General features: G+C 39.5%; 1 protein-coding gene across 5 annotated transcripts in view; it reads left to right on the top strand.

Moving 5' to 3' along the window:
- AKAP6 (A-kinase anchoring protein 6) overlaps nt 1–23,826 on the top strand; it is a 464,720-nt gene that overhangs the window by 208,089 nt on the left and 232,805 nt on the right. For all 5 annotated transcript variants that reach the window (XM_059181873.1, XM_059181872.1, XM_059181875.1 and 2 more), the window contains one exon: nt 23,344–23,466. In XM_059181873.1, the coding sequence (XP_059037856.1) occupies nt 23,344–23,466 (123 nt within the window). The remainder of the gene's footprint in view (nt 1–23,343; nt 23,467–23,826) is intronic.

The raw sequence follows: 23,826 nt of genomic DNA on the forward strand, positions 1-23,826 counted from the left end.
ATTTGATTTGAGATTTGAGTAGGTCTCATTTGAAATACGGCTTTGTCTTTCTTTAATCATCCCCAGAATAACTTACCATCTACTATATAGTCAAGGTCTACCATAAATTCTCTTCTCCCTCACTTTTGATATTTCTTTTAGTCTGCCCATGTACCAGTGTTCCTAGAGTTGGTAGAGTAGTACTTTCTTCTTAGGTGTTGATAATAATCTCCTAAGAGCATCTTATCAGATAGGAAGTATTTAAGGTATTTGGATTCCACTGTTTTTCACTGCTATTTCATTTTGTATGTGCCTTTCCTTTATGATAACTTTTTCCTTCAGTTGCTAGTCTTCCTCTTGTCCCCGATTTCCTTCTCTTCCCTAAATCTTCTCTCCTGTTCCTTTTTCTTTAATTTTTTTCTGGACCAGAGAGTTTTTCACTTTCTGGCTCTGTTTTCTCTTTTTCTTTCCCCAAGAGCATCTTCTACTTTCTCCTTCTAATATTGTCCTAGACATTCTCAGATTCCAAATATGAGAGCACTATGAGTTGACTCTTTCCCACCATTCACTCTCGAATGTGTTTCTTTTAATGCACTGCTTAGTCTTAGAAATATGTATGTAGAGAATTGAGGAATTGTTTAGATGCAAGAATAAAGAAAATGAGAATTAAGTTTAAATATTAAGGAAAAAAAATTCTGAAACAATTGGGAAGACTCAGCTTTGTAATTAAAATTGGGAGATTCAGAAGTCCGAAAAGATCACACATTGAAGATGTATTGATAGTACAGATGATTAGTCAACAAAAGGTTAATATAATAGAATGGTGTGGGAACTCTGTATAGTCTTCTTTATTTATACCATGCACAATCTAAATATTTGTCTTAGATTCTGGACTTAGAGTTTGACAGAGCTGTGAAAACACAATTCAGGGCTCTGTGCTTATTACATAAGATAATACATGGCAAATGCCACGTGGAAACTCATACACCGGGAGACCAGAGGAAGGAAGAGGATGACTAGGGACAAACAGCTACTGGACCACGAGGGGAGAATTCGAGAGATAAGTGACACCATAAGACGAAACAACATTAGAATAATTGGGATTCCAGAAGAAGAAGAAAGTGAGAGGGGAGCAGAAGGTATACTGGAGAGAATTATTGGGGAGAATTTCCCCAATATGGCAAAGGGAACGAGCATCAAAATTCAGGAGGTTCAGAGAACGCCCCTCAAAATCAATAAGAATAGGCCCACACCCCGTCACCTAATAGTAAAATTTACAAGTCTCAATGACAAAGAGAAAATCCTGAAAGCAGCCCGGGAAAAGAAGTCTGTAACATACAATGGTAAAAATATTAGATTGGCAGCTGACTTATCCACAGAGACCTGGCAGGCCAGAAAGAGCTGGCATGATATTTTCAGAGCACTAAACGAGAAAAACATGCAGCCAAGAATACTATATCCAGCTAGGCTATCATTGAAAATAGAAGGAGAGATTAAAAGCTTCCAGGACAAACAACAACTGAAAGAATTTGCAAATACCAAACCAGCTCTACAGGAAATATTGAAAGGGGTCCTCTAAGCAAAGAGAGAGCCTACAAGTGGTAGATCAGAAAGGAACAGAGACCATATACAGTAACAGTCACCTTACAGGCAATACAATGGCACTAAATTCATATCTCTCAATACTTACCCTGAATGTGAATGGGCTAAATGCCCCTGTCAAAAGACACAGGGTATCAGAATGGATAAAAAAACAAAACCCATCTATATGTTGCCTCCAAGAAACACATTTTAAGCCCGAAGACACCTCCAGATTTAAAGTGAGGGGGTGGAAAAGAATTTACCATGCTAATGGACATCAGAAGAAAGCAGGAGTGGCAATCCTTATATCAGATCAATTAGATTTTAAGCCAAAGACTGTAATAAGAGATGAGGAAGGACACTATATCATACTCAAAGGGTCTGTCCAACAAGAAGATTTAACAATTTTAAATATCTATGCCCCCAACGTGGGAGCAGCCAACTATATAAACCAATTAATAACAAAATCAAAGAAACACATCAACAACAATACAATAATAGTAGGGGACTTTAACACTCCCCTCACTGAAATGGACAGGTCATCCAAGCAAAAGATCAGCAAGGAAATAAAGGCCTTAAATGACACACTGGACCAGATGGACATCACAGATATATTCAGAATATTTCATCCCAAAGCAACAGAATACACATTCTTCTCTAGTGCACATGGAACATTCTCCAGAATAGATCACATCCTCGGTCCTAAATCAGGACTCAACCGGTATCAAAAGATTGGGATCATTCCCTGCATATTTTCAGACCACAATGCTCTAAAGCTAGAACTCAACCACAAAAGGAAGTTTGGAAAGAACCCAAATACATGGAGACTAAACAGTATCCTTCTAAAGAATGAATGGGTCAACCGGGAAATTAAAGAAGAATTGAAAAAAATCATGGAAACAAATGATAATGAAAATACAACGGTTCAAAATCTGTGGGACACAACAAAGGCAGTCCTGAGAGGAAAATATATAGCGGTACAAGCCTTTCTCAAGAAACAAGAAAGGTCTCAGGTACACAACCTAACCCTACACCTAAAGGAGCTGGAGAAAGAACAAGAAAGAAACCCTAAGCCCAGCAGGAGAAGAGAAATCATAAAGATCAGAGCAGAAATCAATGAAATAGAAACCAAAAAAACAATAGAACAAATCAACGAAACTAGGAGCTGGTTCTTTGAAAGAATTAATAAAATTGATAAACCCCTGGCCCGACTTATCAAAAAGAAAAGAGAAAGGACCCAAATAAATAAAATCATGAATGAAAGAGGACAGATCACAACTAACACCAAAGAAATACAAACTATTATAAGAACATACTATGAGCAACTCTACGACAATAAATTTGACAATCTGGAAGAAATGGATGCATTCCTAGAAACATATAAACTACCACAACTGAACCAGGAAGAAATAGAAAGCCTGAACAGACCCATAACCAGTAAGGAGATTGAAACAGTCATTAAAAATCTCCAAACAAACAAAAGCCCAGGGCCAGACGGCTTCCCGGGGCAATTCTACCAAACATTTAAAGAAGAACTAATTCCTATTCTCCTGAAACTGTTCCAAAAAATAGAAATGGAAGGAAAACTTCCAAACTCATTTTATGAGGCCAGCATCACCTTGATCCCAAAACCAGACAAGGATCCCACCAAAAAAGAGAGCTACAGACCGATATCCTTGATGAACACAGATGCGAAAATACTCAACAAAATACTAGCCAATAGGATTCAACAGTACATTAAAAAGATTATTCACCACGACCAAGTGGGATTTATTCCAGGGCTGCAAGGTTGGTTCAACATCCGCAAATCAGTCAATGTGATACAACACATCAATAAAAGAAAGAACAAGAACCATATGATACTCTCAATAGATGCTGAAAAAGCATTTGACAAAGTACAGCATCCCTTCCTGATCAAAACTCTTCAAAGTGTAGGGATAGAGGGCACATACCTCAATATCATCAAAGCCATCTATGAAAAACCCACCGCAAATATCATTCTCAATGGAGAAAAACTGAAAGCTTTTCCGCTAAGGTCAGGAACACGGCAGGGATGTCCATTCTCACCACTGCTATTCAACATAGTACTAGAGGTCCTAGCCTCAGCAATCAGACAACAAAAGGAAATTAAAGGCATCCAAATCGGCAAAGAAGAAGTCAAATTATCACTCTTCGCAGATGATATGATACTATATGTGGAAAACCCAAAAGACTCCACTCCAAAACTGCTAGAACTTATACAGGAATTCAGTAAAGTGTCAGGATATAAAATCAATGCACAGAAATCAGTTGCATTTCTCTACACCAACAGCAAGACAGAAGAAAGAGATATTAAGGAGTCAATCCCATTTACAATTGCATCCAAAACCATAAGATACCTAGGAATAAACCTAACCAAAGAGACACAGAATCTATACTCAGAAAACTATAAAGTACTCATGAAAGAAATTGAGGAAGACACAAAGAAATGGAAAAATGTTCCATGCTCCTGGATTGGAAGAATAAATATTGTGAAAATGTCTATGCTACCTAAAGCAATCTACACATTTAATGCAATTCCTATCAAAGTACCATCCATCTTTTTCAAAGAAATGGAACAAATAATTCTAAAATTTATATGGAACCAGAAAAGACCTCGAATAGCCAAAGGGATATTGAAAAAGAAAGCCAACGTTGGTGGCATCACAATTCCGGACTTCAAGCTCTATTACAAAGCTGTCATCATCAAGACAGCATGGTACTGGCACAAAAACAGACACATAGATCAATGGAACAGAATAGAGAGCCCAGAAATAGACCCTCAACTCTATGGTCAACTAATCTTCGACAAAGCAGGAAAGAATGTCCAATGGAAAAAAGACAGCCTTTTCAATAAATGGTGCTGGGAAAATTGGACAGCCACATGCAGAAAAATGAAATTGGACCATTTCCTTACACCACACACAAAAATAGACTCAAAATGGATGAAGGACCTCAATGTACGAAAGGAATCCATCAAAATCCTTGAGGAGAACACGGGCAGCAACCTCTTCGACCTCTGCCGCAGCAACATCTTCCTAGGAACAACGCAAAAGGCAAGGGAAGCAAGGGAAAAAATGAACTACTGGGATTTCATCAAGATCAAAAGCTTTTGCACAGCAAAGGAAACAGTTAACAAAATCAAAAGACAACTGACAGAATGGGAGAAGATATTTGCAAACGACATATCAGATAAAGGACTAGTGTCCAGAATCTATAAAGAACTTAGCAAACTCAACACCCAAAGAACAAATAATCCAATCAAGAAATGGGCAGAAGACATGAACAGACATTTCTGCAAAGAAGACATCCAGATGGCCAACAGACACATGAAAAAGTGCTCCATATCACTCGGCATCAGGGAAATACAAATCAAAACCACAATGAGATATCACCTCACACCAGTCAGAATGGCTAAAATCAACAAGTCAGGAAATGACAGATGCTGGCGAGGATGCGGAGAAAGGGGAACCCTCCTACACTGTTGGTGGGAATGCAAGCTGGTGCAGCCACTCTGGAAAACAGCATGGAGGTTCCTCAAAATGTTGAAAATAGAACTGCCCTATGACCCAGCAATTGCACTATTGGGTATTTACCCTAAAGATACAAATGTAGTGATCCAAAGGGACACATGCACCCGAATGTTTATAGCAGCAATGTCCACAATAGCCAAACTATGGAAAGAACCTAGATGTCCATCAACAGATGAATGGATCAAGAAGATGTGGTATATATACACAATGGAATACTATGCAGCCATCAAAAGAAATGAAATCTTGCCATTTGCAACAACGTGGATGGAACTAGAGCGTATCATGCTTAGCGAAATAAGTCAAGCAGAGAAAGACAACTATCATATGATCTCCCTGATATGAGGAAGTGGTGATGCAACATGGAGGCTTAAGTGGGTAGAAGAATAAATGAAACAAGATGGGATTGGGAGGGAGACAAACCATAAGTGACTCTTAATCTCACAAAACAAACTGAGGGTTGCCGGGGGGAGGGGGTTGGGGAGAAGGGAGTGGGATTATGGACATTGGGGAGGGTATGTGATTTGGTGAGTGCTGTGAAGTGTGTAAACCTGGTGATTCACAGACCTGGGGATAAAAATATATGTATATAAAAAATATATGTTTATAAAAAATAAAAAATTAAAAAAAAAAAAAAAAAGAAGTCCGAAAAGATCACACATTGAAGATGTATTGATAGTACAGATGATTAGTCAACAAAAGGTTAATATAATAGAATGGTGTGGGAACTCTGTATAGTCTTCTTTATTTATACCTTGCACAATCTAAATATTTGTCTTAGATTCTGGACTTAGAGTTTGACAGAGCTGTGAAAACACAATTCAGGGCTCTGTGCTTATTACATAAGATAATACATGGCAAATGCCACGTGGAAACTCATACACCGGGAGACCAGAGGAAGGAAGAGGATGACTAGTATATCTAGACCACGCATCACAGAAGAGGGGCTACTTGAGCTGGGTCTTGAATGGTGGATAACATTTAGATAGAGATGAGGAGGTGGAAGGTTAATGACAGAAGCTTTGGCATAAGCCAAGAGTGAGGGCAAGAGTATTTAAAGTATATCTTGGGAAAGAGTAAAGAGAGATGCTTGGTGTTTGGGGTATATGTGAAATACTATAAACCAAGAGACCCGAATATAATAAGACGGAAGGATTTTTTTTTCTTTTTTCTTTTTTATAACAGCAGGTAGTGAAATACTATAAACCAAGAGACCCGAATATAATAAGACGGAAGGATTTTTTTTTCTTTTTTCTTTTTTATAACAGCAGGTAGGTAGACAGTCCAGGAAAGAAGCCACCAAAGGACCCAGGACCTTTTTTGTTGTTGCTCTTCTGTGGCTTACCCATTCTGTCAGCACTCCAGTTTACCAGAGAAGGGACATGGAATGCAGCCAGCTTTCTTCTCACAGATCTGACCTGGAAGTTGCATACTAACTGCAGAGGAGTTTGGGAAATGAGCCTCTAGACTAGGAACAGTGGGAGGCCAGACATCTGCTTAGAGTAGTTTGTTGTAGGGCTAAAGTATGATGGACTTTGAATTCCAAGTGTTTGCATGGTACAAACACAAAATAAATACCTGCTCCAAAATCTGTGAGTGAAAGAATGAGTGAGCGAGGGTGGGAGTGAATGTATTGTTCTATTTGAACTTTATCCTCTAGACCAGAAGCCACCCTGTGTGGCAAGATCTTACAAGTCTTAGAACAGTAGAAAATCTGGGTTTTATGTAACCTCTCCCAATTTTTAAAATGTTGGGTCTGAACAATTTTAAAACAGGCCAAGTAAAAACACATATGTAAGATAGACTTGGCCTTCAAGTCACCAGTTTGCAGTCTTTGTGAAAATGAGAAATCCTTAAAATTTTTGGCCCAGAGAATTGGTATGGTTTAAGAAGGTTCATCTGATTGTGGCACACTTGCCTTGATACGCCACTTGCAAAGTGGTTCTCTGTTGTGGATGCTTATTATCATTACTGGAGAGATTTGAAAAAAAAAAAAATCCCAACCTCCGGGTCCACCCCAGACTAACTAAATCAGGATCGCAACAGGCGGGTAATTTTAAGAGCTCCTCAAACAATTAGGATGTGCAGTCAAGGTTGGGAGTTAGGGCCCGAAGGCTAATTTCGAAGGTTATTACAAATAGCCTGGTCATGTAAAAGGATTATGTAAAAGGATTTGAACTGTGTGGCTTTGGAAGCCGCTGAGGAAATAAAGAGACAGAGGTGGGAGATGTTATAAAGGACAAATCAGTGAAAATGTTTGGCTTCTTAAAGGGAGTGGAGGAAAAGGATCTAAAGAGTTGAGATTTCAAGCTGAGTTTGGGGCTGAGAGATGGAAAGGAGTTTAACAAGTGGCTCCAAGGTACATATGAAATTAAGATACACAGTGGGTGAATGGGGCAAAGGTAAATGTTATCTTATATGCAAACTCTGTTGCCCAAATCCAAATTGAGACTATAACATCATTAAAGATCAAGGATAATAATTTTTTTTTTTTTTTAAGGATAATAATCTTTTGTGTATATTTTGTCACAATGCCAGGAAAAACCTGTGCGTTAACATTGCCAGTGGATTCGTTGAGACACTATGCCAAGGTCATTGCTCAAGGTTGGTAGAAAAGAACTGTGGGGATCCAGAACAAATTCCTTTCCTGGTTCGTACATTAGGAATGTTTCAGTCCTGCATCGCTTTGGTTTCTGCAGAGCTTTAAAGGGTTTGAGGCTTTATCACGATGATGTAGCGCCACCGTGAGGCTACATCCGGTTACTGCATCTAGTTTTTGGCCTCTAATATACATAAAGAGGTGCAGTTTTTTGGTTTATAGTTTCACACATTAAACGAAAGTAGTTCTTTGTTATTTTCTTAGCATGGAAGGGTTATGATTAAATAATATCTTGTTGTGTCAAGATAGTTAAAGTGCCTAACTACATTTTGCAGGAAGTATTTCTGTGATGATGAAAATCAAGTGTTGCATTTTTTTTTTTATTATTCAACTAAAAAAGTTCCTCGAATATTAGTGAATTCTTCTCTATCCTTAAGCCTGAAGTCATGCCCCTGGATTTCTTTGGAAAGGTAACAAAACAAAACAAAATCTTGATATTTATGGCCCACTTACAAAATGTTTAGGCAAGGTACTAAAAGGTTTATTCATTCAACACATCATTGCGTATTAATTCTCAAGAAGAAAAATCCCTCTTTGAAACAGACGCTCTTCCGTTGTATCTCCATTTTACCAGTGAGGACAGAGAGGCATAAAGAAGTCGGTCATTTACTCAAGGGTATAGTGCTTGCAGGCAGGAAGTTTGGCTCAGTTTACAACCCCCCACCTTTTTAATTATGAAAACTTGGATAAGCCTTTAAAAGTTTTGTGTTTAATCTCCTAATATTTAAAATGGAATATTAATTAATTAGTTATCATTGCTGTTGCATAGATTATTCTGTGAAAAAGAACAAAGGGTCACTGTAAACGCTAAAGGCTACATAAATGCTAGTCTTGTCATTTGTGTGATTTCGTCTATGAATCCAGGTAATCAGCATCAGCTTTAGTAGGAAGAACAAGAATAAGAATCTTTATTCTGCCACTAAGTAGCATGGTCACCTTGGAAATTTAACTTCAAAAGCCTCAGTTTTGAAAAGTAAATGTTCATAAAGAAGGTGAGGTGGTTGGTTGACCTGCAAGATACTTCTTAGTTTTGAGATTGCATGGGATTGATTATGACGCGATAGGACTGAGCAGCTGTTTCTCAGTAAAGTACACAGTGGAGGGTATCCCTTCCACATGGCTGGCTTTCTGTTCCTCGGGATGCTGGGTGACTGGCCCTCCAAAGATCCTAATAGTAAGTGAAGGGGAGGCCATGGCATCAGTGAGCCTGAAGGTATGTCGGTATTCCTGCTGCCATCCCAGCACTGTGATATGACAAGAACCAGACATCCTACAGGAATCTGGGGCCGGGCTAGAGTTTGTAAGATGGCAAGAGACCAGGGACAATGGTGATAGTAAACAAGCAAGTAACCCAGTAAGAATTAGATAGGGATTAGCCTCAAATTATAGCAAATGAGGTCAGCTAAATGAAGCAGATAGGAAACATTCACCTTGGCAGACTCGCTATTGTGATGTCTTAAAATTACCTGTCAGCACTGCTTTTGTGCTGTTCAGACAGCATGGGGAAAAAATCATTCCAAGAGTGTGGGTTCTGTGTCAAGGTCACTCATGATGTCAGACTGTGGCTGAGGCTGTGGATATGACTATATAAAGACCATTGGCCTGAATTTTGCATGGCAAATAAGCAACTTTATCCAGGAAAGATGCTGCCTGTAAACTCAGGACCATGTGCTTTCCGTCTCTCATTTTGATTCAGTCATGTGCACTACTTTTTGAGAAGCGAGTGGCTTTACCATTTGCCTTCATTATTTATCTAGGAATAAAGGAAGCTGTTGGTATTTTCTTTTTTAATGCTCTGGAGAGGTGCTGCTCAGAGGTGGTGCTCTGGTATTTCTGATTGGTCTGGAGACTTTATTCAGCACAACAACCCTTGAAAGTTGTGTGTGTGTGTGTGTGTCTGTGTGTCTGTGTGTCTGTGTGTGTGTGTGTGTGAGAGAGAGAGAGAGAGAAAGAGAGAGAGAGAGAGAGAGGGGCAAACAGAGAGAGGAAGGTGTATGTCACAATTGACAATCTGGTATTCCCTTTTTTTTCTACTAGATACAGCCCATTACCTTATAGAAGTAAAGCTGATAAGTTGAATTAACAAAAGTATTTTTGTTTTGTTTTCTTTATTTTCTATACCAAAGGGAAGACTGTTTGTACCCTTCTAAAACAAAGTCTAATTAAAGCCCTTTTCCTTATCCTAGACTTACTACATCTTTGGTTTTATATTGTTTGGTGCATGCCCTTGTATTCAAGGGACTGTTGACCAGGGCCTTCTTCATAGGATACAGGACTCATGAAAAATTACATTGTGCCCATTCCTCTTTTTGGAGACACATTTATATGAGGGAAGTTGAGCTGGCAAGAACTCCAAGAGTAGTAGTAGCCTTGCTCAAGGTGTCAAAAAAGAGGAATATTCAGCAAAGTAATAGAACTATTTGGCAACAGAGCAGGTGCATTTGGTGGGAAGAGAGTTCTGGAACCCTCCGTAGTAATGGGGTGGGGGCTTCTGTGGTGCTAGATGGCAGCAGAGTAGAGTAGCTAAGAATATGAGGTTGTCTCCACCAAGTGGCTTGGCCTTGTCCCAGTTTCCTCCTCCTAGGGTTAAAAGTGTTCTCTTCCACATAAGAGCTGGGACTGTTAAATGTGTTAAAAAGGTGTAAAGAGGCGAGATTAGCGCCTGCTCTGTAGTACCCATTCAAAAAATGTTAGCTCCTGTGACTGTTGTTGTTACTAAGTAGCTGCCTCCCCCATATAGGCCACTCTGATGCAAACTGGCACGTTTCCTCCAGGTCCCCTGCTGCTGCCTCTGTACAGCCTCACTGACTGCGTGGTGTACCGCAGCAGTCTTTTAGCTGGGTTCTCTGGTCTTAGCCCTACATTCTGCCTTTGGGGATCAAATGTCACCACCCTGTTTTCCCTTCTCACTTTCAGCTGTCTTGGTCATTATGACGCTTCAGACCCCAACCCACGATGATTAAGACCTTTTCTCCCTCTTCTTGGGAACTGTGCTGGTTGCCCTAGATTTTTACATTTCTCTTCTCTGTGAGACTCTGGGCCTCCCGTCTTGACAGATGATTCTTATATTGTATTAGATAATTCTTCTCTAATTGGCCCAATAATTTTAGTTAATGCACTTCTTGACATTTTAGGAAGTTTGTGTAGGGGAATTTATACTATGTATTCAGACAAATAAAAACAAGCTTCTAGTTTATAATATTGTCACACAACAACCTTATAAATAATATGTACTAATTTATTTATAATTTGTATTTATACATATTTATACTATTTATTTATAATTATGTGCTTATAAATAACAATTCCCACAGCGCTCTTTAATCAGAGGGAGGGTCATTATAATATATTACAGGAAGAAAAAGGAAGGGCCTCCAGGAGGTTGAGAATTATCCCTCAAAGCCCTGATTGTCAAAGATGGAAAGATTAAGAAAGTATCTTGGAAAGGCAGTAATAGGTTGGGGTCCTCTGTTGGGAAGGAGACATTTGAGCTCAATCTTGAAGGACAAGACATGGCAAGTGGAGCGGGAGACACTGGGAGAGTGTGTGAAGGTCAGCAAGATGAGTTTCCTTTCTAACTAGAAGAGAGAAGGTGAATCATATGAACATGTATAGCTTTGAGGGAGGCTCTCTATGCAAGAGCCACAGATGTGAGCAGTCAGAAAGGCGTGAGAAATTGTTGAGCTCGGTACCCTCATTTTGCAAACAAGACCTGCATCCCCCAGTCCAGAGTACTTCTATGAGAACCTCCTGTCTCCTGGTTATACCAGATCTTGCAAGCTTGTCGCAAAGGGGCAGCAAGTACCTTTTTCAGAGATCAACGCTAACATGTTCCTAGTGCGTCATGGCTGTCGGCTTTTTATTGTTGTAGCCCTCAGAGACTTTGAAGCCGATTCTCCTTCTCTGAATTTGGTGTGTTTCCCAGTTGATTTTAAGATAGGGCCAGGGTTGAGAATCACTAAGACAGGCACGGAATTGTCTTCTGGAGTGAAGCAAGTTGAATGCTTTGCACTCGGCGTGTCCTAGTTAGATATGCCCCTATACACTGTCCCTAGGTTCTCTTATCCATGCTTATGGCCTCCAGCACCAGCTGTATGCTGCCTCCTTTCTTGTTCCACACCTCACCTGAGTTCAGAATGCCAGCTCATATCTAATACTATGCTCATCATCTGCCTGTAAGCGGTTTCTTCCTTCTGAATTTTTTACTGCATCTTTCAGAGAATGGTACCTCCAAGTAACATGAAGTTGGCAGTCATTTTGGATTCTAACAAATTTCTCCTCCCTCACATCCAGTTGGTCCTGTCCATTGTAACTTGTCTCTCTCTGTGGCCTCTCACAGTTCCTCCATGTCCCACGGCTGCTGCCCGAGTCCAGCCCTCACCAGCTACTTCAGGGTATAGTGTAGCAGCCTTTTAACTGGCTTCTCTGGTCTCAACCTTCCACTCAGCCATCCACTCTCTCCACTGCTTCAGAAATCCAGTGACCACAACCTTATCCTCAGGATAAAGTCCTGACTCCAGAGTATGTTCTGTGTGGTCTGGTCCTTGTCAGACTGTCCAATCTCATTTCCCAGTTTTTCCCTCTCTGCCTCTGGAGTGTGAGCCATGCTCAGCTACTCAGTGTTCTCAGAATGAGCTGTCCTCTCTCAGATTTTATCTGCCAGGAATGTTTTTCTCTTTTCCTCCCAGTGCCCTTTTATTTCTTTTTTTCTGAATCATTTACACGTATCTTTCATGGCTCAGCTTAGTTGTGATTTCCTCCTAGAAGCCCTCCCTGATGCCCCAAGACTGAGATAAATGTCTTTCCATTGACTCCTAAACATTGGGATCATCTACAGCAGAGGTTCCCAAGATCCTTTCAGCAGGCCCATAAGATCAACTATTTTCAGTTAATACTGAAATGATGTTTGCCTTTTTCACTCTCATACTGTGTATTGTAGAGTTTTCCAGAGGCTATATGACATATGATATTTCAGTAGATTAAATGCAGAAGTAGAAAATGGGAATCCAGCTGTCTGTATCATGCCAGACGTTAACCAGATTTGCATACAGCTAACATTTTGAAAACACAGTTATTTTTCATAACAGTGTGTTATGTTAACGTGTGTAATAGATTATTTTAAGGGATTAATAAATATTTTTTAAATTTCTAAAATGAATATTTATGGTTATAAACCAACAGAAACAAAAGTTCTTTGGGGCCCTTAATAATTCCTTATAGTGTAAAGGAGTTCTAAAAGTTTGGCAACTGCTGATCTATGTTATCACACATATCACACTTTATATTACTGTGCTCTGAATTCTGTAAGAGAGGAGTCTGTGTTGTTTATATATTTGAGTTCCAGGCCTGAATACAATTTCTGATACACAGTAAGCTCTCAATATTTTTTGAGTAAAGAACCTAATACACATGTGCACATGTATATGTACGTACACTTAGAGTTTGAACAAAAGACAATTTAGTCTTTACTTGACCTCACTTAATGCTACCCAATTTAGATAGTATATACGATTAACCAAATCAATACTACTCTGAAATTTTGTGCTAGTTTTAAAAGCTCTATTTCTGTCCTTTTTTTTTTTTTTTTTTTTTTGAGTTCTAAGAATTTTGTCGGAAAGATGTCTCTGAAAACTTAAAAATTCAAGCTCTGTTTTGAATACACAGCCCCTGAGTTCTTCTGACTTGACTACCTACTGGATGCGGGTTATCAGTCGAGTACTTAACCTTGCTGAGCCTCAGTTTCCTCACCTGTAAAATGGGGAGCATTGAACTAAATGGGTTCTAAGGGCCTTTTGTAGACTTGTTAACGCAAACTTTTCTCCTTTCCAATCACATGCATTTAGATAATACTGTTTTCTGCCTTCTTGGCTCTAATGATAGGGTAGTGGCTGAATTTCTATTCTTTCCTGACTCACCACCCTGAAATTCTTTGGTAGAAAGGTGGCAATTTTATTCTTTTTAAAAATTTATGACTGAAGTATGTAAAGGACATACAATGTTATATTAGTTTCAGGTGTACAATATAGTGATTCAGCAACTCTGTACATTACTGCTCAATGCTCACCAAGATAAATATAGTCAGCGTTGTCACCATACAACATTGTTGCATATTGTTGACTATATTCCCTGTGCTGGCTTTTTGTCTCCATGACTTATTTTTTTTTTTTTTTAGTTGAAGGATAGTTGACACACAATATTACATTAGTTTCTGGTGTACAGCACAGTGATTCAACCAGTCCATACCTAATTACGCTCTGCTCACCACAAGTGTAGCTCCCATCTGTCACCATACAATGCTTTATAATACTATTGACTCTATTTCCTGTGCTGTACCTTTCATCCCTGTGACCTATTCATTCCATAAATAGAAGTAATAAATGTTATCTCCCATTCCCCTTCACTCATTTTGCCCAGGCACCCAACCCTTTTCCTCTGGCAACCACCAGTTTGTTCTCTGTATTTATGGGTCTGTTTTTGGTTTGTTTGTTTGTTTGTTTGTTAATTTTACATATGAGTGAAGTCATATGATATTTGTCTTTCTCTGTCTGAGTTATTTTACTTAGCATAATGCCCCCAACATCCATCCATGTTGTCACAAATGCCCCCTCCATTATGCATGTTGTCAGCCTTTTTATGGCTGAGGGATAGTCTTAGATATACATATATGTACCACATCTCCTTTAACTGTTCATCTATTGGTGAACACTTGGGTTGTTTCCTATCTTGGCTATTGTAAATAATGTTACAATAAACAAATAAACATAGAGGTACATACCTCTTTTTGAATTAGTTTTTTTGTTTTCTTTGGGTAAATACCCAAAGAATCAGTAGTGGAATTACTGGTTTATATGGTATTTCTAATTTTAATATTTTTAATTAAAGATTTTATTCATTTATTTGACGGAGAGAGACACAGTGAGAGAGGGGACACAAGTAGGGGGAATGGGAGAAGGAGAAGCAGGCTTCCCACAGAGCAGGGAACTTGATGCGGGCTCCATCCGAGGACCCTGGGATCATGACCTGAACTGAAGGCAGACATTTAATGACTGAGACACCCAGGTGCCGTCTAATTTTAATTTTTTGAGGAAATTTCATTCTGTTTCCCACAGTGGTTGCACCAATTTGCATTCCTACCAGTAGGATTCCCTTTTCTCCACATCTTCACCAACACTTGTTATTTCTTGTCTTTTTGATACTAGCCCTTCTGACTTGGGGTGAAGCGATATTGCTTGTGGTTTTGATTTGCATTTCCTTGTTAGTAATGTTGAGCATCTTTTCCTGTGTCTGTTGATCATATGTATTTCTTCTTTGGAAAATGTCTACGTAGGTCCGCTGCCTGTTTTTAATTCAGATTGTTTGGTTTTTTGGTGTTGAATTCTCTAAGTTCTTTATATATTTTGGATATTAATCAAGCATATATCATAAACACTCCCATCTTGCTACATGCGTTCTTGTTCTAGATATTTGATTTGCAAGGAGGTCTCACTCATCTGGAAAGTAGTTAGAACTAATCTAAATATAGGATTATAATACCATTTTCAACTCTGTACTTCAGTGTCAAAGAACAGTCCCTTTTTGAGCAGCCTCAAAACTTTATGGACATGTCAGGAAATGTTTATTAAAAGTGATTAGTTAGCTCCAATTAATTAGGTCAGGGGAGACGGAAAGCTGTAGAGCAAAGAAAGACGAACAGGGAAAGAGGAGAGGAGAGGAAGGGAGGGGAATAGCATGAGGGAAAGAGGACAGGACGCCGAAAGAAGGCGGGGGGGGGGGGGGCTAGGAGAAGAGGAAAGAGAAGAAAAAGGCAAAGGACAAACAGTGATCAAGAAAGCAGGAGAAAAAGGGAGACTGAAAAGAGAGAGCACAGAGCGTGGGGACTCGTCCAGAGTGGAGGCAACTGTGATAGGACTGGGTGAAGCTGCGTCGCACCTCCTGGGCTCCTCACAGCAGCTTGGGAAACAAGAATGGGCCACAGTGGACGTTACTGTCCTTTGTTTTTCTTTCTGGAAACCTCATAGGAATACCTCTGCTGAGAAAGGCAGTGTAGGAGCTCAGAGCTTCGGCTCTGGAACAAAACTACCTAATATCTATTCAGTGGCTTTATGACCTTGAATAAATTACATAACTCCTTTAGGCTTCAGCCTCTTCATCTGTACAAGAGGGAAATTCGTGAAGACTAAATGACTACCTAAGTTATTAGAGGAATAGCTAGTAGATAGTTATCATCCAAATGTTCAGTATCACTATTTATAATACTAGATATGAGAAACGTACAGTTAAAGCATTAAACTATCATAATCCTAAATTCTAAGGTGTGATCATCTCAGGTCCTTTTTGGGGATTCCGAGGCAGATAAAGTTGACCTGATTTGCTCATTCGGTGCCTCTGGAGGATTGGGGTACTTGAGCAAAGATCTCCATTAGAGTAAGTGAGCAATGCTGTGGGGCAGTCCTACTCTCCGGGAGGATCCCCAGCTTCAGCGCTGTGAAAGTGTGCACAGTTGTATGAGTACTCAAGCTGGTCTATACTTCAGTTTTCCCATCTATAAACGAAATAGTTTGGGAATCTAATAGCATAGTTTTGTTGTAAGAATTGAGTAAGTGCCTGGCACATAGTAAGTGCTCAATAAATATCGACCTGTTATTTGTTCCTATTTATTCCCAATTCTCTTATTCATTCCTGTTTTTATTAGACTTTGATGGTACGCATTTCAATCTTGTTTTGCCCTAACATTAGTTGATTACTTCTTTGTATAAACCAGCAGGGAACAACTGAGCTCACGCTCTGGATTAGTTGGAGGAAACTCTTTCCCACTGTGAGAAGCAGGGGTCTTCCCGGGCTTCTCTTTTCCCAGTTGAAATTATTGTCAACAGTATTTGGAGATGATGAATCAGCTCAATTTATCCTTTCTACATGATACTGAGTTCAGAATAGAACTTCCCACCTAGTCAATTTCAGATAATACAATTCCATGCCTTCTCTCTCTCTCTCTCTCTCTCTCTGTGTGTGTGTGTGTGTGTGTGTGTGTGTATGTGTGTGTCTCTCTCTCTTTCCAACCGACAGCCTTTTACTTTTATTCTGGGATAATTTTATCAGGAATATTTTTATATTCTAAAGTCATCCCATTCAACCTTTAGAAAAGAAGCTTAAGTATTTCATAAAACATTTCAGTGCTAGAGTTTTCTTGTGCCATCAGAGTTAAAACTGCCTTAAACCATTTCATTTTCTCTTCAATCTTTTTTCCTAAAAGCACACGCCAAATCCTCCCTTCTGTCAATTACTTACACGGTGTTAGATGTTGTGGGTAGGAACACAGGTAAACGTGTCAGGTGGTAGAATCCAAAGCACCTCTTTTAACTCCTTGGCCTTTTATCTTGAGCTTCTGGTCTGGAGTGGTACATTAAGTGCCCAGATAGGTGGTTAGGGAAGGTAAATTGCATTTTACTGCTCTTGTGTAAAAATCTAAATTAGGCATTTCATATAGGAACTACATGTGTATGAATTAACCAGAAACAGAGACTAAATATATACGTTGGTAAATATACATGTAAAATCTCAATGCATGCATGTTTTGGCTTCAAAATGGAGTTCTAATTTTTCCAGTTATTGGAGTCTAAATGAAGCTTCCTTGTGTGTAGGGTAAGAGGATTACAATAACTCGTTGGTAGCCATTGTTAATGTGAAGATTGGCTCCAAAGCATGTAGCCTGTTTTGAGAAGTTAAGCCAGATTATTCTAAAACGTTTCGCTATTAATGGAGAAATGTGATTCTCCCTCAGACCTGCTAGTGGAATAAGGAGACAGGAAACCTCTGCTGACCTGCAGTCTTAAATGCTACCCCCTCCGTATTGTCCCAGTTGATGACCTGAGACAGAAGTTACAAAATGTGTTGTTTCAGCTAGTATTGTTCAAATGAGATCATTCAGTGAAATTTTGAATCTTGGAATACTGTAAAAGAGGTAAATACATTTTAATAAAGGTTCAAAAGATTCAACAGCAAAGACTGAACAATTTTTCCATAAATATACTGAACATAGTTCATTTTTTTGATGACCTTCAGTAGGTCCCTGTCTGAAGGCAGCTAATTTGATCTAGATGAAGTCAGACATCGTGTTGATTTCTTTGTCCATTGAGAAATGAGAAGCCTTTTGAGGGTATAGACACACACACACACACACACACACACACTCTAACAACAAAAAGAAATAAGTAGTTGAGTTCCTTGGCTGAACTCCTTAGAACCAAGGGCCATCTTCTCTGTGATTAAACTGAGTCAGATTTATCTGTAATTGAGGCTCTGTTAGAATTGGCCAGAAATTGGTTAGAAATTCCAGCATGTAACTGCCTTACATTTTTGGTTGAAATTTTCCATGAGTTACAAATGAAGTTTACAGTGATTTTGGCTTGTGGGGGGAAAAAAAAAGGTGTTTATTCCTTTGTTCCATCAAAGATCTCCTTTGAGAAAAATGAACAGAAAACACTAAAGGGGAAAGATTGAGAGCTTAGAAAATTTTACCCCAGTGCCAAGACTGTAGGGCTGGGAAGAATTGTTGCTTTTCCTTCATCTGGGTCAGATGGCATGCTTCTGAAAATATTATTTCTAGAGGTCAGTGTGGTGCACTGAGAGAAACCCAACTGTGGGGTGAGATATGGGTTTGGGCTCTAACTACACCAATTCTTGCCTTAGGCAAGTCACTTGCCTTCTTTGACCCTCAGTTTCCTTATCTGTACAATGACCAGAATCAGCACCACTCCACACACTTGTGACAACATGGCGTTTACTTCCTGTTGTACATGTTCCCCTTTACCCTCTTAGAGAACTAGGTTTCCATTTCAGTTTGGTCTAAAAATCATGGAATTCTATACAAAATGACCCCCTAGGCTTTCAATACCAGAAGGCCGACACCATTTCCCATTTCCTACTGTATTGCGGGCTTCTGGTCCCATCCCTGATGCAAAGAAGGCGGCGCCCCTGTCTTATTCCTGCTCCAAACAACAGGACTTGCTGGAGGGTGACAGTCATCACCCTCAGTTTGTGTTTAACCAAACCGGGCTTGTTGTAGAGAGAAATAGGTGGGAAAATAAAAGAAATAACAGGCATTCTTAACCTGTCATGAAAGGGTAGCTATTTGCAAGACTCGAAGGTGAATTTTCCTTGTGACTAGAATCTTCAAATATGTGTTAACCAGCTGAAGGCCCTAGCAACTCATTTTCTACAAACCTGAAAGTGTGCATTTGCATGTACTTTGACGGTGCTGCTTAGTCTTTAAAGAGATTGATGCTTCAGAAAGTTTGAAAGTAAGATTTTTAAGAAGCACTTCATTAAGGAACTTTTAAAATGCAAATGATTTGAAAGTGGGAAGTGTGCCGTTGTTGGTGGTCATTGGGTGGTACCAAGGCTGCGCGCATTCTGTTCTCTCTCACGTTGCCCAGCCAGGTTTCCTTCTGGGTGTCGAATCCTGGCTTGGCCTTAGTGAAGAGTTTGCAGATTCTCAAAACATGGGTCAGATATGAATATGTCAAGGAACCCATCCCAAGGGATACAATTAAGGGGGTGGCCTGGGAAGACTGGGGCCTGTTGACTGAGTCCCACTCAGTGTGCCCTTACAGAGCTTGGTGGGAGGCAGAGAAAGATAGTGGAAGAAGGGGCAGAAAGGGACCGCTAGGAAATTGGTGGTCGAAAATGACAGGAGAGAGACTGAGCAGGTAAGATACTTCGGCAGGAGTTTGAACAGCGAAGGCTAGAGGTGTGCACCTTCCAAGGGTGTGCAGTTCAGCCTGTAGCTCTGAGTTGGATGTGTGTAAAATGTGCTTTTATCTAATGCAATGACAGCATTGGATTGTGTCATGATGGAAATCTGAGTTTTATACTCATCTTGGACTCTCAAAGTAAGTCAGTGTGAACTCAGAATATTAGAGAAACAAACACAGATGGGTCAAATACTACAAATAAGAACAAATTTGGATACACACAGAATTCTGATACAGGCAGAATACATTTCACAGAAAAATCCAGGAGAATAGTCCAACTCTTTTATTGATTGTCAAAATTTTTCGACTATTAAAATTACTTGAGTCGAGTAGGCCAGTGCTGAGACATGCTTTATATTCTGCTGAAATTTTTGCTGCAGTGATATTTGCTTTTTTTTATTCCCAACAATGTCCAGCAGGGTGTTTTACACAGAGTAGGCACTTAATAAATATGTATTAGAAAAGTGAATGAGTGCCCAGTGTTTGTTATGCTAGAACTTGATCTGTATTATAAAATAAATATAATTTTGTATTTTCCCCCATTTTTCTATGTTGGTATGTATGTCACCTCATTTTCCTTCATTCACACAATTTCAAAGGGCTCTCGCAGAGCTTCTAAAAATTAGCATCAGATATTAGTCATATTTTGCACCCAGATCTGAGTTCTCCTGCACATTGTCTGGTTCGGTATATTGAGTGGCACTTAGTTGGTCTTTCTAAGGAGAGCGTCTCCTAATAGGGGGATAGTACACAGGACATTCACTGTCCACGACACAGAACACTGACATGAGTGCCAGTACTCATGTCAAGAGGCTGGGAGAGGTGGAGAAACAGCAGGGGACAAAGTTATCAAGAATTGGATGGACTCCAGAATCATTTGCCTTTATGATTTCTGTCTATATTTTTGTGGCTACACGTCTAAGCAGGAGGAGAGGTGGGAAGCTAAGAGCTCCCTAAGAGGGTGGAGTGTTTAGCTTTTTATTATAAAATTACAAAGACTTTCCAGGTTTCTATTATGATGCATAAACTTTTTAGCACTGGAGAGAAAATAGTTGAGAAAAGGTACAACACATGAAAATTGGTGAGGTAGGGATAGAATTCAGAGGAGACCCAGAGGGAAGCCTTGACAGGACCTCTGTTTCCTCTGTGTCAGACAGTCTTGGTTTTGCTCTCTGGCTAGGCTCTGCAGAGAGATCATCCAGAAAGGTTCACTTGGGTCCCATGGATTTGCCTAATCTGCATCTCATGGATTTCAGCTAACTCTGTAATCATGGTTCCGTTAGGAAAGCTGTTACACAGTGTATTTAATACTCTTTGGCTGAGACTAACCTTTTGTGTTGAGATACCCATGCAATCACATAGACACACATTGTTTTGTTTGCTTGTTTTTTGGAGGAAGGGAAGATGATAAATAGAATATAACTGGTTATATTTCAAATAACATCTTATACTCTTGGTCCTCTTGGATTTAATCAGTTGTCTCCAAAATAATTTACTTTCTGACTTAATTTTCTCCACCAACCAGTTTACAGATAAAACCACTCAAGTCCAAATTTAATAGTAAATACTACTGAATAGTATAAAATGCTATTTCATCTCACAATTATCAGCAATCTAGACTCTGATGTTCTGAGGTTCTTTACATGATATTTCTGTAAGTCCATCTGGCCAAGAAAGAGTATCTTAATTTTTCACTGCCTTTAATTATGAGAACATCAAGAATTAGGACTTCAGTTCTAACACACTCTACCCTTCTTTCTGCTCATAGATTTACTGTACACATCTGTAGGGATCTATGGTTAACCTCAAGTCAGATAAGAATTTCTTATGTATTCTGAGCCGTGGGCAGTCTTCCAGAAAGAGGGACTTGGGGAGTGATGTTTTTAACAGGTGGGAGGCTTAACTGAAAAAAGTGAGGCTGAAGTAACATCTGTGTTAAAAGACTGCAGTATTTTAACAAAGCACCTCTCAGATTTACGGAAATGCAGAAAAGGAGAAAGAGCAGACAAACTGATACCCTAAATATTTGAGAAAGGGCAAAAGGAATTACTTGGCATGGATTCCTGGCATTTAGAACAAGATACAATGTGGGAAAATTAGAGAAAAGGGTGAGTTGGGTGGGTCATGAGACAAATGTATTTGGTAGGGGAATGTGTCATGTGGAATTCATGAAACCATCCCTGTTGGATATGTTTTTCACCTCACCTGGAAGAAACACTTCTGAGTGATGACCAAGGGAACCTCAGTGATGTTATTAGCATGGGGTTGGAGGCTAGGACTTGAGTCATGTTAAACCACCTCCAGACCAGCCAGCTGCAAATGCATAGACCTTAGCTTCTAATTAAGATGACTCTGGCATGGTATTTCTTATTGGCTTTACCAAAACAACCTGATTAGAGTAGGCTTTCAAAAAGATGGGTGCAATTATCTTCCGATCTTGGCACAATAGAGATAAAATAGGGAAAGTGTTGGGTAACATTTAGCAACATGAGAAAACAGAGGGTAGTCTACCAGGTGGGATGATTGGCCGAGCTCCAGGTGGGTCAGTGACATTCCAGAGCGTGCTGGGACAGTCTGATGGACTCTGTGGTCCTCCATGCCCACATCGCTGCTCTGTCTCCCTTTGACAGACAGGAATGTGTTTCTGAGAGTTATTTGTCTGCCTTTCTCTTTATCACCCTCCTCAGTCCCATTTTCTGTTTTGTTAAATAATCATTTTGAGGCCAATCAACTGTGGAGATTAAAGAGTTATGAATCTTAAACTATTATTTAGGAGAAAACTTAGTAACAGAAGCCTAGCTTCTGAGAAGCACGATAAAGAAAATGAATTTTCACCTCGTCTCAATTTGGTCTCAGGATATTCTCAGTTAAGCATTAAAAATATTAATCAAAATTAATCAAAAGGCAAATCTGAAGAACGGGTTAACTTTAATAGGGAAATAGCATCCCAAGCCATTTCAGTGAATACAAGTGTAGAAGCCTGTCCTTGCTCCCTTCAACCTCCAGGTGGTGATGTTTACCTAGACACGGAAAGCAGGCGCCCAGCCCCATTTCTTTCCTTTAGGTTCATAGCCCGGCTTTCATTTTCTTCAAAAATATTTTCCGTTTGTACAGATGTGTTCTTTTAAATGGTCAATAAATTTTTATAACCACTACTTGAAAAATTGCTAGATTATGTGATTTGTGCTTCCTAGCTAAGAATATTTCTTTATGTGAAGGACACACCCAGAGTCAGGTGTTTACGTTTTTGCTCCTTGATCCCACCTCCTCTACCCTTCCTTGCTTTTTAGAACCCAGACTGAGCCGCAGACAGTTGGGCTGTCAGTAGAACTCATCCAAATCCCTTTAAACACTTATGTGATTTAGAAATAGATTTGTAGTTCAGTTAAGGCAACTCTACTCCATAGGCTTCTGAGTAAAGAACACCATCTTTATGGGAGTGCTTTTATCCCCCAAAGCCGGGGAGTGTTCCTCGCAGGGCTGACCTGATTTTTTGGTAAGGGGGCACTTGTCAGACACCAGAAATGTTTTGATGATCAGAGGGCACCTTTATAAAGACACCCGACAATCCAATCCAAATTCCTCAGAAAAAAATGTTCCTAGGGAAAAACTGAAAGGGAGTCATGCACAGTGTCTTTCCATTTTGATGAATTTCAAACCAGGAATAATGGAAACTCCATTCCACAGTGTGGAACTAGAATGGGAAAGCAGTGGTATCAATTTTATCCTCCGTGAGGTTTGGAATTTTTAAGACTGGCTTTAAAGTAATGATCAACTAACATGCTTTTCTTGTCCCCCCCCCCCCCTTCTCTTTTCTGTCACAAAGGGGTTTGTAAACAAGCTGGATGAATTCATTCAGTGGTTAAATGAAGCCATGGAAACCACCGAGAATTGGACACCCCCTAAAGCAGAGACGGATGGCCTTAAGCTGTACCTGGAGACACATTTGGTAGGCAAGACTGTGTTGCTTTTGCTGTTAGTAATAGAAGGATTTTAATGCACTGCTTGTTTGTTTATGGGGAATATCAATTTTATTTATCAGAAGTCATTATATGCTAATGAAACCAAGTTTTAATGGGGTAAACTGCAGAAGCTGAAAATTTACAGGCATTTCAAGTAATATACTATGAAATTTAAATCCTCCATATTTCAAGCTATTTTTTTCAAAACTTTTTCCAGAAAGGTAAGTCATTTACTTAAAAATACCTTAGAAAATTTGCTCGACTCTTGTTCTCTAAAGCCATGATTGAAGGTTTTTCCTCTTCTGAAAAAAATAAATAAATGAAAGAGATAATTTTGATGACCATTC

This window comes from Mustela lutreola, chromosome 7 (assembly GCF_030435805.1).
Source record: "Mustela lutreola isolate mMusLut2 chromosome 7, mMusLut2.pri, whole genome shotgun sequence".
NCBI classification, from domain to species: Eukaryota; Metazoa; Chordata; class Mammalia; order Carnivora; family Mustelidae; genus Mustela; species Mustela lutreola.